Consider the following 18,130-nt stretch of genomic DNA (forward strand, 5'->3'; position numbering starts at 1 on the left):
TATAATGGAGATGGTGATGTCGCACAATTAAGGTCTTAATATTGTTTTACTTTTGCTTCCTTTCCTTTCTCCAAAAGATGAGATCGGAAAGATGAGATCAGAATTGAAATAAATTGTTTCTTCTTGCATTTCATCATTTTTGGGCTGCCTCTTACTTTTTCTAATCTCATGCATCTGATGAAATGAGCTTTGATTAGTGATTATCTAGGTCGCTAAGTAATTCATCTTTACTGGAGCTTTCCATTGGGAAACAAAGTAATCTTTTGTTTATTATCTGTTAGGCAGGAAAGAAGAAAACAATTATTAACATTCATTTATGCATTTATTTTTCGAAAATTAATGGTGACATTAATCTCATTTTAACTGACCTTTACTTTCTTCCCAGAGTGCACAAGAATACAAACGACTAGCTGAATCTCTTTATCCTCATACGTATAATCCTAAAATGAGTTTGAATATTAGTGGTGTGGAAGATGACAGGTTCTCACAAAGGATTGACGCTGCTGGAAGAGACGGGAAAGGCAACAAAGTATGTTTTTTGTTCAATCTATTCTTCCATTCAGTTTAATAATATTAATCTGTATGTATAAATAATAATGGTTTTCTGATTTGTTTTCACTCATGTTAGTTCTAAAATAAAACCATATTAAACTTTAAGAGCAATTGCTTGCTATAATATAACAGAAGTAATCAGAATATGATTATTAAAAATTAATCTTAATTTTTATATAGTTTAAAATTTTATACTTCAGTCCAGCAGTGCTTGGCATATAGAACATTTTTGGTTCAAGTCTATCATCCTAACTAGGGTTGAGCAAATAAAATGTTTCTAAATCCTGGAGCAGGTAAACATATATTACTAGTCTATAAACAGATCTGTTTTTAAGTTAGAAGTTATGTGTACACACACATAGACACACTCACTTTGCTATAGTTCTATATAAAAAATCTATTTCAATATTTGTGATGCCTATATCGTGTTTTATTTGAGGTTTTACGCATGCCTTTTTCTATGTACTTTTTTTTACACTAATTTGTTTTGTTATTCAATTTCAGAATAATTCACTGGATGATAATGATACAAAAAACGTTATTGTTGATCACATAAATGAGGTTGGACAAAAGGAGCATGAACCAAAAGGAGGTAACTTTTTGTGTATTTGGCCCCCATCACTAGGTATTTTAGAATTTTTCATTGAGTTTTTTAAAAAATTAGAATGTGGAATGGGAAAAGTGTGACATAAAAAGGGGTCTGTTATAGCTTTTATTATTTTTTTAATTTTTTTATTTTAATTCCATTATATGATAAAGTAGACCACAACCTACTATAGTTTTGTAGCTGGCTGACCAGCCATACTCTGTGTGTGTGTGTGTGGTCCTCAATGGAACTGCATCTATATGGAGGGAAGTGAGTAGTGGGGTGCCCAGGGCTCTGTTCTGGGCCCAGCGCTCTCCAACATCTTCATCAATGATTTGGATGAGGAGATAGATGGGGAACTCATCAGATTTGCAGATGACACCAAGCTGGCAGGAATAATCAATGCTCCAGTAGATAGGCTTAAGATACAGAAGGATCTTGAACATTTGGCACTATCTAACAAAATGAAATTCAGTGGTGAAAAATGTAAGGTTCTACATTTAGACAAGAAAAACCAAATGCACAGGTATAGTATAGATGTTACCTTGCTCAATAGTAACTGTGAGAAGCATCTCAGAGTCCTAATGGACAATCACTTAAATATGAGCCAGCAGCCTTCCGCAGCAGCCAAAAAAGCCAACAAGGTGTTAGGCTGCATTAACAGGGATAGAATCAAGATCATGTGAAATGTTAATACCACTTTACAATACCTTGGTAAGGCCACACTTGGAATACTGCATCCAGTTTTGGTCACCACGATGTAAAAAAGATGTTGAGACTCTAGAAAGAGTACAGAGAAGAGCAACAAAGATGATTAGGGGACTGGAGGCTAAAACATATAAAGAACTGTTGCTGGAATTGGGTATGTGTAATGAAGAGAAGGGTGAGGGGTGACATGATAGCAGTGTTCCAATATCTCAGGGGCTGCCACAAAGAAGAGGGAGTCAAGCTATTCTCCAAAGCACCTGAAAGCAGGACAAGAAGCAATGGATGGAAACTAGTCAAGGAGAGAAGCAACCTAGAACTAAGGAGAAACTTCCTGACATTTAGAACAATTAATGAGTGGAACAACCTGCCTTCAGAAGTTGTGAATGCTCCCACACTGGAAATTTTTAAGAAGAGACTAGACAGCCATTTGTCTTAAATGGTATAGGGTTTCCTGCCTGAGGAGGGGGTTGGATAGATGACTTCCAAGATCCCTTCAAACCTTGCTATTATTGTTTTATTTATTTATGCATGCATGCCACAGGTGTAATTTTAATTGTAATAGTTTCCTTATTCTTTTTTTGTATGTAAGTTTTAACACAGACATTGGAAATGAGGGAAAACTTTCAGAAGCAACTCCAAGAAATCATGACTGCCACATCATTAACAAAGTTGCAAGGACAAAGGAACGTCTTATCTAGGAATGGTTTTGAGAATTCTCCAACAACTCCAGATGGATCCCGTTCTGTTCGTAATGGCCGCAGTAGAATCTTGGAAGCTTTAAGGTAGCTATTAGCCAGAATGTTAAGATTTCAGGGCTGTAATCTTAGGAAAACTGCTCAGAACAGCTTAAGTTATGTCCTCATTTTTTCCTAACGCTGCATATTCTCATGTCTCAGGCAGTCACGTCACGGAGCAACTGATGTCAATACGGAGCCATCCCAGAATGAGCAGATAATTTGGGATGACCCTACGGCACGAGAGGAGAGAGCACGGCTTGCCAGCAACTTGCAATGGCCTAACAGTCCTTCACAGTATTCAGAACAAATTCAAACTACTGCAGTGACCCCAGGAGAACTTTCACTTAGAAAGTCTTTGAGTGATACAGAAATTGTTGAAATGGGTAAGTTGCAGCATAAATGGCAGAATAGGCTTTCAGCATTTGAGTTTCAATTTCATTATCACATGAGAATCTGTAGTTAAAACTTTTGCACATTTTAGCTGTCATTTTCTATTCTTGACATGGAAGATATCTGGACTGAATTAGGTATATTACAGTCATTTCATGCTTGACTCCTTGTGGACCTTCTAAAATTTATGTACAAAAGCAAAGAGTCACATAGTGAAGGTTGCCTGAATTGTTTCTTGTTATTCTGTAAATGAGCACTTTAAATGCTTTATTCTTTTTAACCTCTGCATGGAAGGTAATTTTTATTTGTTTATAATCTTGATGAATTTGACATCTTTTCTCATGCAAAATGTTTGGATTGAGAAATTTGTATTTAGACTGAAATAGAATTTAGAAAATGTGTTTGTGGTGTGAGTTTGGATTAACCTGATGTTCATCTTATATGTAATTGAATTTAAATTGTATATATTGTTATTCCATGTGTAAATAAAGCTTAGGTTGTAGCCTTAAACATGTTTATTCAGAAGAAAATCCCATTTATGTTGAAATAGTTACCTACAATTAAATAGGTAACTGTCTTGGAGTATAGGAAAGGAGTATTTATGCTCCTTTTTGACTGGTCCATTTTTACTTGCTTTTATTCAGTAAACTATTCAATTTCATCAAATATGAAAAATCATGCACTAATATTTTTCTGATTTAAGGGATTAATGATTCAACGAAAATTGATTCAGTCGAGGTTGCAAATCTTCTAATTAGAAATCCAGAAACGCCAATAAAAGAAGATCATCTGATCCCAACTCCATTGGCTCCTGCTATTGCTTTTCCATTGGCAAATCCTCCTGTCGCTCCCCAGCCAAAAGAAGATGTAAGTTCTATCATGGTAAATGGATACATAGAGTAGCACATACAACTGAGAAATTGTATCTCTAGTTTGACGTGATCTTAGATGTTGTGAATAAGATAATCTTAAATTATAGATAATAGATGTATATCTATTGTCTATAATTTAAGATTATCTTATTCATAACATCTAAGATGTTGTGAAAAAAATGTTCATTTTAGTAGTTTCCTAGCAGTTACTTTCAATCTTGTAATTTCTTCGACTTGCTAAAGAGTAATGAAGATATTGAAATCAAACAGGAAGTAAACTAAAAATAATGGATGTTGCTTCTCAGAATTTGAACTGGCTATGAATTTAGTTCTCATTCTCCAGGTAGACCAATGATACAGTTTGCTAAAATCTTTACGGAAAATCACCTGGAAGACAGTTGAACAGGACTTTCAATCAAATTGATTAATTTAAATTCTCTTCTTACCCTGCCAGAAATCCTTTTCCTTGATTAAAATTTAGTTGAAAGCCTGGGGAAAGTAAAATCCTGCCAATGCTGCAAAATCCAAAGGTTAAGTTAAACAAAATTCCTAATAAATATTCACAGTAGCTAAGTCTAATATTATATTTGATTGCAATTGGCTATTTCTGACTATATTCTTCTTGATGAAGAAACTAGAAATTGGAATTGAACTGGTCATCTTTAGTAGTATAGAGAGGTAATACCTATGTGGATGCCTTTAGAATGACCTAGAAGGGGGGGGAAAATCCTCTTCTCCATAGGCACGGGCCATAATCTTGATTTCAAATGTATGCACAGATTTTACTAATTCAAATAAATAATTTCCAAAATATAATTCTGCTAAACTGTTGTATGAAAAACAACAGTCTAGTAGGACTTAGACATCTAACAAATGATTAGATTGTAAACTTTTATTTTGCAAGGCTTATGAGTCATAAAACTCTTTGATCTAATGTGTATTTCAGTTTTAATGTTATTAGTTGCGAAGTCATGTCCAACCCATCGCGACCCCATGGACAACGTTCCTCCAGGCCTTCCTGTCCTCTACCATCTTCTGGAGTCCATTTAGGCTCACACCTTCTGCTTCAGTGACTCCGTCCAGCCACCTCATTCTCTGTCATCCCCTTCTTCTCTTGCCCTTAACCTTTCCCAGCACTAGGCTCTTCTCCAGTGAGTCCTTCCTTCTCATTAGGTGGCCAAAGTATTTGAGTTTCAACTTCAGGATCTGGCCTTCTAAACAGCGGTCAGGGTTGATCTCCTCTAGGACTGACCGGTTTGATTGCCTTGCAGTCCAAGGGATTCGCAGGAGTCTTCCCCAGCACCACAGTTTAAAGGCTCAATTCTTTGGCACTCAGCCTTTCTTACGGTCCAACTTTCACAGCCATACATTGCAACTGGGAAGACCATAGCCTTGATTATACACACTTTTGTTGGCAGGGTGATGTCTCTGCTTTTCAGTGTGCTGTCTAGATTTGCTATGGTTTTCCTCCCCAGGAGCAAGCATCTTTTAATTTCTTGGCTGCAGTCCCCGTCTGTGGTGATCTTGAAGCCCAAGAAAATAAAATCTGTCACTACCTCCATTTCTTCCCCATCTATTTGCCAGGAATTGAGAGGACCGGATGCCATGATCTTGGTTTTCTTAATGTTTAGTTTCAACCCAAATTTTGCACTCTCCTCCTTCACTCACAACAAGAGGCTCTTTAGTTTGTCTTCACTTTCTGCCATTAGAGTGGTATCATCTGCATATCTTAGGTTGTTGATATTTCTCCCATCAATCTTAATTCCAACTTTGGATTCATCTAGCCGTGCCTTTCTCATGATGTGCTCTGCATATAAGTTAAACAGGCAAGGCGACATTATACAGCCTTGCCAGACTCCTTTCCCAATTTTGAACCAATCAGTGGTTCCGTGTCCAATTCTCACTATTGCTTCTTGACCCGCATATAGGTTTCTCAAGAGACAAATAAGATGGTCTGGTACTCCCATCTCTTTTAAGAACTTGCCACAGTTTGTTGTGATCCACACAGTCAAATGCTTTAGCATAGTCAATGAAGCAGAAGTAGATGTTTTTCTGGAACTCCTTAGCTTTCTCCATGATCCAGCGTATGTTGACAATTTGATCTCTAGTTCCTCTGCCTCTTCAAAATCCTGCCTGTACTTCTGTTAGTTCTCGATCCACATACTGCTGGAGTCTAGCTTGTAGGATTTTAAGCATAACTTTACTAGCATGTGAAATGAGTGCAATGGTGCGATAGTTTGAACATTCTTTGGTACTGCCTTTCTTTGGAATTGGAATGTAAACTGATCTTTTTCAATCCTGTGGCCACTGTTGAGTTTTCCTGGCAATTTGCTGGCAAATTGAGTGTAGCACTTTTACTGCATCGTCTTTTAAGATTTTGAATAGCTCAGCTGGAATACTGTCACCTCCACTAGCTTTGTTGTTGCTCAGCTTTCCTAAGGCCCATTTCACTTCACATTCTAGGATGTTTGGCTCGAGGTCAGTGACCACCTCATTGTGATTATCAGGTATGTTAAGCTCATTCTTGTATAGTTCTTCTGTGTAATTTTGCCACCTCTTCTTAATCTCTTCTGCCTCTGTTAGGTCCCTGCCATTTTGGTTCTTTTATCATGCCCATTTTTGCATGAAATGTTCCCTTCATCTCCAATTTTCTTGAAGAGATCTCTGGTCCTCCCTATTCTATTGTTTTCTTCTATTTCTTTGCACTGTTCATTTAAGAAGGCATTCTTATCTCTTCTAGCTATTCTCTGGAATTCTGCATTCAATTGGATGTATCTTTCTTTTTCTCCCTTGCCTTTCACTTCCCTCCTGTCCTCAGCTATTTGCAAAGCTTCCTCAGACAACCATTTTGCTTTCTTGCATTTCTTTTTCTTTGGAATGGTTTTAGTTGCTGCTTCTTGTGTTTTAATACAATAATAATAATAACAGCAGCAGCAGCAGCAGCCCTGGTTAGGAAGACCAAAAATAATAACATTGAATCATTAACAGACTCTACCTATCAAGGAAAATATGTAGGCATGGAATGTTGCAAGTACATTAGATGGGAAGAATATCTAAAGGACAGTGAAGAAGATGCATTGAAGTTAGTATACCAGAAAGGCTTACTGACTATTGGAGAGACCAAACTAGCCTACGAGGAAGACCAAATGAAGAACAGGATGGAGGCATGAGAAGACAACAACAGAGAAAACAGATATTAACAACACTTAGCAATGGCTAAGAGCAGGAAAGTTGAAGAAAAGACAAAGCAGCTAATTCTGGCTGCGTAAGACCAAGCCTAAATAACAAATGCATATTGCCAATAAAAAAAAACAAAAAAAGTCTGGCTAGTAGGCCTGGCAGTACCTGGAGGCAGCAGAAGAGAAGACAAAGAACTGGAGAAAATCACAAAATACAGAGACCTGCAAATAGAAATAGAATGACTATGGCAGAAGCCAGCAAAGGTAGTGCCAATAGTAATAGGTGCCTTGGGTGCAATCCCAAAAGAACTGGGGCATCACTTGAGCACCATTGGCATTGACAAATTCACCATCAGTCAATTGCAAAAGACGGCTTTACTCGGAACAGCTTCTGTCCTGCAACGATATCTATAACACCATCAAACCTATCCTAGGTCACTGGAAAGGACTCGATAGTAGACCATACTGCCAAATCCAGTCTGAACATCTGCCTGACTGTGCAATGAACAACCACACTAATAATAACAATTATTATTAAATACTAAATTGTGGCAGTGTGATTACAGTAATAAATGACAATGTAATAGCACTGAAATATGTGAAAAATGGAATATGATAACCTTAAATGACTGGAACTGTAGTCATGATGGTTTAAGTTAGATAATTTACTCTAAATTTATGTTAGATGGCTTGCTAAATATATGCAAGAATTTTTTTATGTAGGAAGGATATTGTTAATGAGAAAGCATCCTATTCATCCTTTAATTATTTTTATTTTATTTCATATTCAGGTCACTGAAATTGACCAAAGGGACTATGAAGAACCAACAAAAATGCACAGATTTCAGTTCTCTTCTCTTAATCCACAGGAACGAATTGATTATTACCAGCTAATTGAAGAACTAGGTAGGTGATTCATAGAACCTTTTGGAATGTTGTATCTAGATTCTTTTGCTGCATTCCTCATAGAGACATATTGAACCATGTTTATTTTGAACTAATTAAATAATTCTTAAATTCCTAAATTTGCGTTTCCTTCAGAAGGCATTCTATTTTAAAATAACAGTACAAAAATATATTCCTTAGGGGGAGTAGTGTTGGAGAAGCAATGCTTTGATTCGAGCTGCACACATACAATTGTGGGACAGCCTCTTCGCAATGAAAAATTCTTGGCATCAATGGCAGCAGGAAAATGGGTGCTTCATCGTTCTTATTTGGAAGCATGCCGAGCAGCACACAGCTTTGTAAAGGTATTCAACGTTATTAAGAACATTTAAAATTCATTAACATTTTAATGTAATTTACACGCTAGAACATAATGTCCCAGCATGCATTTCATGGTGAACAAATATTTCTTTGAATCTGACCAATGTATACGATATAGATAGGTACGTAGGTAGGTAGGTAGGTAGGTAGGTAGGTAGGTAGGTAGGTAGATAGATAAGATAGATAGATAGATAGATAGATAGATAGATAGATAGATAGATGATAGATAGATAGATAGATAGATAGATAGATAGATAGATAGATAGATAGATAGATAGATATTCCCACCAAAATATTAATTGTTTGACTTTTGAACACAACAGTACAAACCAATCTCCCTACTGTCTAAGAAGGCAGGAAATCACAGAATTCAAAGTCATTGATAAGTAGGCTTTTTCCAGTATGTTCTTTCAGTTATTTTCCTTACCTTCCTTAGGACGTACTTTACTTAGCCATTCTTCAACTAATATCTCCTAATTAAGAATATTTCTCCTGTCTACTTGTCTATGGATATCCTCAGTCATCCAGGTCATGGTTGTCCCATGAGGACTTCCAGTGAAGACTTGGCCAGCAGCTGACACACCCAGAGAATTCCCTCTCTCTGAACTGTCATTTCCCCCCCAACTTAACAACAGAAGGAACAGGCTTCCTTTTATTTATTTGACCCTCTTGGATTAGGGAGAGTCCCAGAATCATCCCTCAAGGTCCTCTAATAACTGTAACAGTCTGCAAGCAGTTTTAGAAGCCGTGCTTCAAAATAGCTGGTGAGTTGAAGGTGGGGGTGGGGGTGCTGAAATTACATCGTTGTTGGATAAAACAGCCGTTTTGGAATTTACTTTTCAAAACCGACAGTAAGCTGTTCCCTTCATTTCTTAATCAATTTATGAGACTGTTATCTCTATTAGCTAAAAGAACCTCTCTTTAGTTACAGTTTATCATTCCTTTTTGTAGCTATACGCCATCTTTGAGACTCCTTTATTGTTAAAAAACGAGGAAGAGGGTTCCTGGAGGCAGCTAAAATAAGAAAGCATGGAGCATTTTTTCTTTTAAAATATAAGAATAAAAGTTGTAGTCTTAATTTGCTACTTTTAAAATAATCTGTAGCCTTGTATTGTGGTGGCTGAAATTTTCCGATTTTTGTGAACTCTGGCTAGAAAATATGGGGGGGGGGGGGGAAATAACACTTTTTTGACCACTAGAGGGAGCTATGAAGATGTTTAACTCTGTGCTGCAGTCTGTCATTAAGGAAATCTTTGAAAATACAGAAATCATTTATACCATAAATCACCTAGGGTCCAAAGATTATAATTATACAGAGGACATTTTAAAAAGAACATTATCAACCCACTTTGTCAACTCTACTAATATTGGATAACTCAAATAACCTAACTTTACCTTTGGAATGTAAAGCTGACACCAGTTTTCATTATGATGAAAATTCCTTAGTGAATGTTCAAAGTTACGCGATAAGTGCCCCATAATGTTTACAAAAATGTCCCAAAATTATGAATGTTGCCACACCAGAGCAGTTGTTCAACCTTACGAACGACCACAGTGGTACTGCAACATTCACCCTGGCTATTCCCTCCCTTGGGTCTCCTTAGGCATTAGACCTGTGGATACTCACCTTGCGAAGATTGAAAGATTGCTTTCTTGGCTGCTCCAAGCCTTCGGTGCATTCGCAGAGAATGGAGGCCTAAAGTAACGTAAGATCATGCAAGATCAGTTCCCTGAGATCTCACGCTACTGATCTTGCGTGATCTCATGGTAGTTTAGGCTTCTTTTCTCTGCAACAGAGAACAGAACGTAAGCCGGAGGACGCTTCTTCGGGCCTTTGGAATCCAGATCCGGGCTTTGGAAGCCTTTTCCAGGCTGCTGCTGCTCGGAAAGGAGGTGGGAGGCTGCTTCCTTGGGCGTCCGGAGGCCTGATCCGGGTGTCGAAGGCCTTTTTCAAGACATTGCCCGGAAAGGAAGCTGGGGGGGTGCTTCCGCTGGCCTCTGAAGGTCTGTTCTGGGCTTCAAAGTCTTCCTCCAGGCCTCCAAGGCCCAGAAGGGAGGCTGTGGGCAGCGGCTGCATGCTTTTAGAGGTCTGTTCTGGGCTTCGAGGCCTCCCTCTGCTCTTGCCGGAAATAGAAAAAGAGAGAGGCTGGAGAGGAGACAGATCTTTAAAAGGTAAGTGACCCAGTGTGGCAAGATTGGGCGAGGGAGCAATTGTGGTGACCCCAGGGGAGGGAACATGATGTATCTCAGTGGAGGAAGCTTGGGTGGTCTGAAGCAGGTGGCCTGTTCCATCACTAGCCCCCCCTCATGGCCTTCCCCACCCTTAGATACCTCATGTTCACTTAATGAGCCATGCATTCACCCACACATTAAATTAGCTAATGTGTGGGTGAAAGCTGGGAGTAAATCGCGTTCAAGGTCTGAGGTTCACTCCTACAAATCCTTGAGATACGAATGGAATGTGCAGGCTCCATTACATTCACAACTTGATGACTACTTGTATTGTTTAAACTTAGTAAAATATACAAACTAGAAAAAAACGTTTTCTCCCTTTAGGGTTAAAAAAAATTGAAGTGGTATAGAGGATCCCCTTAATATGAATTATAATAAAGATTAATGAGTCAACAGAAGTATGTATTATTCCCCACAGCAAAGAGAAGCAGAGATGGTCAAACTGATTCTTTTCTTCAAAGAAGAGAATATATCTAACCTTGTTTTTATTTTGAAATTGCTTCCAGATTTTGTGCTTGCAATGAAAAAAAATGAAATTTTGTTTTTGTCTTTGCTAATTAGATAGGTTTATTGTAAATAGCTTGTACATACTGTTGTGTAAAAGTAAAAAGTAGCAGTCGTAATGTTGTTATCTTCTACTGTGCTAAAGAGTCAGAAATTGGTGCCTTTTTTCTTTCCCCTCTTTGCACCATTTTTTTCTCCTCTCCATCCTCCTAGTTTTCTATTACTTTTTTGAATTTTTCTTTGAATTTTATATAATAAAATTATCATTAAATCAAAAGGCAACTGGACTTTGTTTTTCCTTGGAAGTTGTTTTGCTTCTCGTCCAAGAAGCTTCTTCAGTTCTGACTGAATGGTAGAGGTTGGAAGGATTTATATTCCTTGCAGTCATCTGGGTATTAGCACTCCTTTTGAGAGTTTTTGAGGTCACTTGGAGATTTATCAGTGCCTTCTGGGTCATCTGAATAGCTCAAACGGGTGTGGAATCTTCTTGGAACTGCTGAATGGACTGTGTTTGTAATCAGGAGATAGGTAATGTTGTATCCCTCCTCCTCTGTGGGGAGAGGGCAGTTCAGTCTTCACGTAGATGGCCTCTTTGACCCCTCTTTCAAACCAGCGGTCTTCTCTATCCAGAATGTGGACTTTGCTGTCTTCAAAAGAATGAGCTTTGTCTTTCAAATGCAAATGGACAGCTGAATGTTGTCCTGATGGGTTTGTTCTCTTACGTCAGGGGTGTCAAACTCAATTTCATTGAGGGCCGCATCAGCATTGCGGTTGCCCTCAAGGAGCCAGGTGGGTATGGCCAGGGTGGGCGTGGCCCACTGGGTGGGTGTGGCTAGAGTGCGTATGGCCTACAGGGTGGGCATGGCCAGCTCTACATCGTTCGCATCAAGGGTGCCTATGGGGACCTGGGCAGGAGTGGGACAGATCTGAGGGTCTCTGGCAGAAGGAGGGTCTCTGGGCCAGGGCCAAGGCAGTGGGGGCTGTTCCCTCACTGTTTCTAGGATGGCTTCGCGGGCCACATGAAACCACTTCGCGGGCCGGATCCGCCCCCCGGGCCTTGTGTTTGACATGTCTGTCTTACGTTGTGCGGTGCATTTGTGAAGTGGTTGTTTTGTTTCTCCAATGTACAGATATGTACATGTCTCACTCCATTGTACTGCATACAGCACATTGCTGGGTGTTTTATCCTTGGGGTAGAAACACTTCTGTCTTAGAATATTGTCAGGTTTAAAGTGTTTATGTCCTTTGTGGTGGTTGAAACACAATATAGTCTGGATAGAGAAGACCTCTGGTTTGAAAGAGGGGTCAAAGAGGCCATCTACGTGAAGACTGAACTGCCCTCTCTCAACAGAGGAGGAGGGATACAACATTACCTATCTCCTGATTACAACACAGCCCATTCAGCAGTTCCAAGAAGATTCCACACCCATTTGCACTCTTCAGGTGACCCTGAAAGCACAGATAAACCTTCAAGTGACCTCAAAGGCTCTCAAAAGGAGTGCTAATACCTAGATGACTGTAAGGAATATAAATCCTTCCATCCTCTACCATTCAGTCAGAACTGAAGAAGCTTCTTGGATGAGAAGCAAAATGTCTTCAAGGAAAAACAAAGTCCAGTTCCCTTTTGAAAAAGCATCTTTGGGACTCTCCTTTCTACTTCTTTGCATGATTTCAGCCCTTAAACAGAAGAGTAAAGAATCAACCAACTCCTGAAAGGACTGAAATGCCTTGGGCTGCTATCTTTATTAAACTAAAGAGTAACATTGGACATATTGGGTCTGATCTCTTTATAAAGGGATTAGGATTTCCACTGCTCATTGTGATCTAATCTAAAGGCTGATGATATGTAACAGCATGGTTGGCCATTTAACAACGATAAATTCTAAACTAGCAGAAATACTCAACTTTATATTATACTCTCTGTCCTGCCTATTATCCTTAAAGCCTTGCTTCCAAATAATATATTTCCATAAAAACAGAAAATGTAAGCAATAAAACTAGAGATAATTAAAACTGAACCACTGGACAATAGTTCAAACAGAGATTCAAAAGAAAAAATGGGTTACCCATAGTATTTTACAGTAATTTACAGTACAACTAAAACCTTAGTGTTTTGTTTTTAAACCCATTTGTCTCAATATATACATTTATCCAAGTGAATTCTGATCCTGTCCTTTTCTGGCCTTTTTTAATCCTTGAAATGGTACAGGTCTCAATAGTCTTGTGAAGTACATCCTTTACTTCTGCTGGGATGTAACATTAACCCCTGACCAGCATCCTGTTCAGAATCCCACTTGCTGATATGCAGCATTCTGTCACCCTGTATTATTCTGGAGGGGCTGCATAAGAACAGCAAGTGATTTTGGGGCAGGGAAGCAATTGAAAAAATGTCTTACATGTAATTCCACTTTCTTTCTCTAGATTTAAGGAAAGTTACTAGGTTAAAAAGTATTACTTTCATTTTTATTAGATACAATAGTCTTGAACAAACAGATCAAAATTCAAGTGGGAGGTTTAAAGTTAGAAATGATAGGTGGATGTGGTTGCATAAAAATTTCTATACGTAAATTATGAATATGAGAAGCCAGTAATCTGAAGAGAGGTCCAATAAGTATAAATCTGAATTAGAAGTAATTACTCTAGAAATTTTTTCCAGTAAATATCTCCTGAGTAGAGATATTTTCATTTTTGAACAATAGCTTTCTGAAATTCTGTTCTTGAAAGTTTGAAGTCTTATTGAAGTTTGTTTGAAGTCTTATTGAAGTTTGTTTGAAGTATGAAGCTAAAGAAAGCAAGCTAAAATCATATTGGATTTGTTTAACTCATGAATGCTGAAATTTTTTTAATAGATAGGTTTTTTATAAATTTCTACTATTCTGCCCAGTTTGGCATGAGAATGATTTGTCTTAAGATTTTTTTTTTGAAATTTCCTTTAAACTTGACAGAATTAAATATCATTATAGGAGGAAGATTATGAGTGGGGAAGCAACTCTATACTTAGTATACTGACTGGAATCAATATAGTTCAGAAGAAGTTAGCAGTTGCAGCAATGAGATGGAGAAAGACAATACAACGACGGAGAGAGGAAAACAGCTCTGCTGAGGTATTTACACAATAAACAACATGAGTTGTATCTTGTAGACAGAAGTATATTTCATCTAACAAAGATTAATCCAACTTAATTTACTCAAAATACTTTTTCATTGATGGATACTGCATGAATTTATGAAAATGCTACCAAGAAAACTGAAGGAACTAGTCCAGATAGTCACCAAGGATTAACACTGACTCAAAGGCCAAACCTCCACCCCAAATAACAATTTATAGTATACAGTCACTCTAGTACCATTAAAAGAGAATATTTGTAGCTCAGAGTTGAAATGAGGGGTCCTTGGTGCTCTCTGAGCTTGGTTGTTTTCTTGAAAATGTTTCATTACCCAAATTAGCAACAGCACTAAAGATGTTACCTAGTTTGGTAATGAAACACCTGCAAGAAAGCAACCAAGCTCAGAGACCATCAAGGATAGATACCTCAGTCACTATAGTGTAAAACACAAGTATAGTAAAACTTTAAAATATCTTGTTTTACAGTAGGTAAATAAATGGCCAAATGAGAGATTTAAGAAACATGATTTTTGACATTGATTGGAATCCTGTGGTTTCCTATCATTATGTTTGTACAGTTTTCTTTGTGTAATATTCTCTGTTCCTCAGACCAATCTGAAGTATCTAAACCAGGAGCTTTTGTTAGCATTTCATTGCCAGATGAGGTTTAAGTTACTAGGTTTCTTATGAGCTTTGTTACCTTGGTAAAACTATAATCAGTGAAACACAGAGAGTGAAGGAGAGAAGATGTGAGTTAATAAGCATTTTTGGACTTACCCCAGAGTTTGCAAGCTATGATTTAGTTCATAATTTTCAGGTGAGAGACACTTTTTATGTTGTGTGAGACCAATTTGAGTGCATCTTCAGATAACCATACCATGTACTGAAGCATGGAAGGGCTATAGATCCAATTATTTTTATTTCTTTTTTTGTTCAAAGTAATAGAAGGGCTTTGACCTGTTATTTGTGGGTGGTGGTATTGCTGAGGTTTTTCTGCACTTTTCTCTGAGTCAGGTAGAGCATTTTTTGCCTTTTGAGACTTCAACCTCATGCTGTCAGATAGAGTATCTGCCAATTTGAATTGGAACGGGGAAGAATATTAATTTATATTGCTTTCTTGATTTAATTTTTTAAAAAAATCCCATTTATATCTCGCCCTTCTCTGAAGACTCAGGGCGGCTTACAATCTAAAGCACAAATCAATGTGCTTAGCAATAGCCTTGTCTTTGAAAATTGCTAAGATTAATTAATCTTAGAATTAATTTGCATTGTCTATCTGAGCCTGAAATGTAAATGGTAAAAAATAAAATATATTCAGTGTGACAAAGTTAATTATATTTTGGTGCACACTCAAACATATAAATGAATATTTCTGCCTTTTTAAGGGGGCATTTGGTGGTTGGAGAGTTATTTTGAATGTTGACCCAGCCAAGGAATCAGGCTTCAAGCGTCTTCTAGAATCAGGAAGTGCAAAGGTGTGTATACATTTAATTATTTAGGTATCAGTATATTTGACAATCATAGGTGATGGAAATGTTGCTATTTAATAAAAAGCAATGCTTTCAGATTATATGTTAAACCTCAATATTTTTTATAAATGAATTATTTTAGATGTAAAAAAGGAAAGGAGTGTGGGGATGTACAAGAAGTGTTGTATGGGTTGAGAAGGTTGTATGGGTGTGCACCAGAGATGCAGTATGGATCGAGGAGGCTTGGGTGGCATAGGTCGGGAAGGATGCCTGGGAGTGCCCAAGAAGTGCTGTGTAAATTGGGGATGGTTCTCGTAGGTGTAGGTCAAGAAGGGTGTATGGGGCCATGGGGTGCACACGGTAGGAGGTGCACCACCAGGTGGACCACCAGATCAGGTAGGACATGTGGGGAGGTAGTGTGAGTCAAGAAGAATGCTTGGTCAGTCACAGGGTTGTGTGAGGTGCTATGTTGGTCAAGGATGGCACACACGTGTGTGGCATGGGTTGGTTTGAATGCTTGGGGTTGGACTAGAGATTGTATGCAGGTCAGAGCTGATCTACCAGGGAGTGCAGATCAGAAGTCCTGGATTTTGGACACATTCGGTAAGTTAGCCTATTTGAATCAAATTACCTTGATTCAAAAATTGTTGGTGCGCTTGCCTGGTTAAGGTCATGCTAAAAATTTTAGTAGTATATAGATATTCAGATCTCTGTTACTCTTTCAGATCCACACAGGGGAAAAAGTGGGAGAGCGCACCATTTACTTCTTAAGAAAAATATTAACTCTTATGATTTAATCTTTTTGCAAAATGCAGAAGTAATATTATATTGCCTCATGAAAGTCTTACCCACATGAGCAGACAATGATCATCCAACATTAGTATTGTATTATATTTCAACAAAATATTGTGTATGTTTTTCTTAAATCTGACAAGTTATTTTCCAGAATCTCTGCCTGATTGAATCTACAGGTGTTCCCTGCATATTATCCACCTATCTTTAGAGAAGTTACTCATTTTTTTGCTGATCTTAATAAACTAAAACCAGAAGACGTTAGAATTAATATAAGAGAGGCTGCAGCTCAAGGAGTGAATTGCCTGAAGCCAGAATACATTGCTGACTACCTGATACAGGTTTGCATATTAGTGTCATAGTACAATTTTGAATTATCAAGACTATATTTTATTAGGTATACAAGTACCGTATTTTTCGGACCATAAGATGCACTTTTCCCCTCCCAAAAGTGGGTGGAAAAACGAGGTGCGTCTTATGGTCCGAAGGTAAGCGAAAACACTTGTCTCCCGTTCAGTCAACGCAGTCCATCAGCTCCATTGGAGACGTGATTGAATGAAGACATGGAATTCTCCGCCTCGCCCCTGTGATTGGTCAGCAGGGGAGGAAATACGGACATGCCTGCCATGCCTTTTGACTGCCTCCCCCTCCCTGCGCGCGCACATTTTCTTTCTTTTACCTCGCTGCTAAAGAAAGTTTTTGCTAAACTAAACCTCATAGGCAAAGCAGTGAAGAGTTGTCCCTGCAGGTTTCTCTGTGAAGTTTATTGGAAGTGATTTCCCATTTGCAAGATAATACTGCTAATTGTTTGAAATTGCTTCGGCATCTTAGAAAACCTATTCAGGGAAACTACCGGTACCTACCTTTCTTTCTTTCTCTCTTTCTTCCTCCCTCCCTCCTTTCTTTCTTCCTTCCTTCTCTTCCTTCCTTCTCTCTTTCTTACTTCCCCCTTCCTTCCTTCCTTCCTTCTTTCTTTCTCTCTCTCTCCCTTGCTCCCTCCCTCCATCCTCCCTCCTTCCTTCCTTCCTTCTTTCTTCCTTTTCTTTTTCTTTCTTTCTTTCTTTCTTTCTTTCTTTCTTTCTTTCTTTCTTTCTTTCTTTCTTTCTTTCTTTCTTTCTTTCTCTCTCTCTCTCTCTCTCTCTCTCTCCCCTCCTTCCTTCCTAGTATACCGGTACTATTTGGTTCAGAATATATTTTTTCTTGTTTTCCTGCTCTAAAAACTGGGTGCGTCTTATGGTCAGGTGCGTCTTATGGTCCGAAAAATACGGTAATCCTCAACTTACTTGTTCATTGTTCATTTAACAATGGTTCAACCGCAGCAAACTGACTTATGACTCACTCAAAATTATGATCATTGAATCACCCTGGCAGTTATGTGATTAAAATTTCAGCATTTGGCAACCACCTTGCATTTATAAGAGTTACAGTGCCTTGCAGTAACATGATTGTGATTTGGAACCTTCCCAGTCAGCTTCTGACAAGCAATGCAGTTGGGGCAGCCAGATTTGTTTTTAATCACCATGTGATGCATTTAAATCAGGGCTTTTCAACCTTTTCACCCATTGTACCACTTTTAGGATATGGCAACATCCAAGTACCACCAGTCGCCTAGCAAGGTGTCAAAAACTTGATGACCCCCCCAAAGGAAAAAAAGTGATGAAGTACAGGTAGTCCTTGACTTACAACAGTTTGCTTAGTGACTGTTTGAAGTTACAATGGCACTGAAAAAAGTGCCCC

General features: G+C 38.3%; 1 protein-coding gene across 3 annotated transcripts in view; it reads left to right on the top strand.

Annotated features, from left to right (window-relative positions):
• TOPBP1 (DNA topoisomerase II binding protein 1) overlaps positions 1–18,130 on the top strand; it is a 54,847-nt gene that overhangs the window by 33,665 nt on the left and 3,052 nt on the right. For all 3 annotated transcript variants that reach the window (XM_083379339.1, XM_083379337.1, XM_083379338.1), the window contains 10 exons: positions 386–529; positions 1,057–1,144; positions 2,436–2,628; positions 2,743–2,966; positions 3,677–3,840; positions 7,816–7,930; positions 8,111–8,274; positions 13,990–14,130; positions 15,518–15,607; positions 16,573–16,734. In XM_083379339.1, coding sequence (XP_083235465.1) covers positions 386–529; positions 1,057–1,144; positions 2,436–2,628; positions 2,743–2,966; positions 3,677–3,840; positions 7,816–7,930; positions 8,111–8,274; positions 13,990–14,130; positions 15,518–15,607; positions 16,573–16,734 — 1,485 coding nt within the window. The remainder of the gene's footprint in view (positions 1–385; positions 530–1,056; positions 1,145–2,435; positions 2,629–2,742; positions 2,967–3,676; positions 3,841–7,815; positions 7,931–8,110; positions 8,275–13,989; positions 14,131–15,517; positions 15,608–16,572; positions 16,735–18,130) is intronic.

This window comes from Vipera ursinii (assembly GCF_947247035.1).
Source record: "Vipera ursinii genome assembly, chromosome: Z".
Taxonomy (NCBI): domain Eukaryota; kingdom Metazoa; phylum Chordata; class Lepidosauria; order Squamata; family Viperidae; genus Vipera; species Vipera ursinii.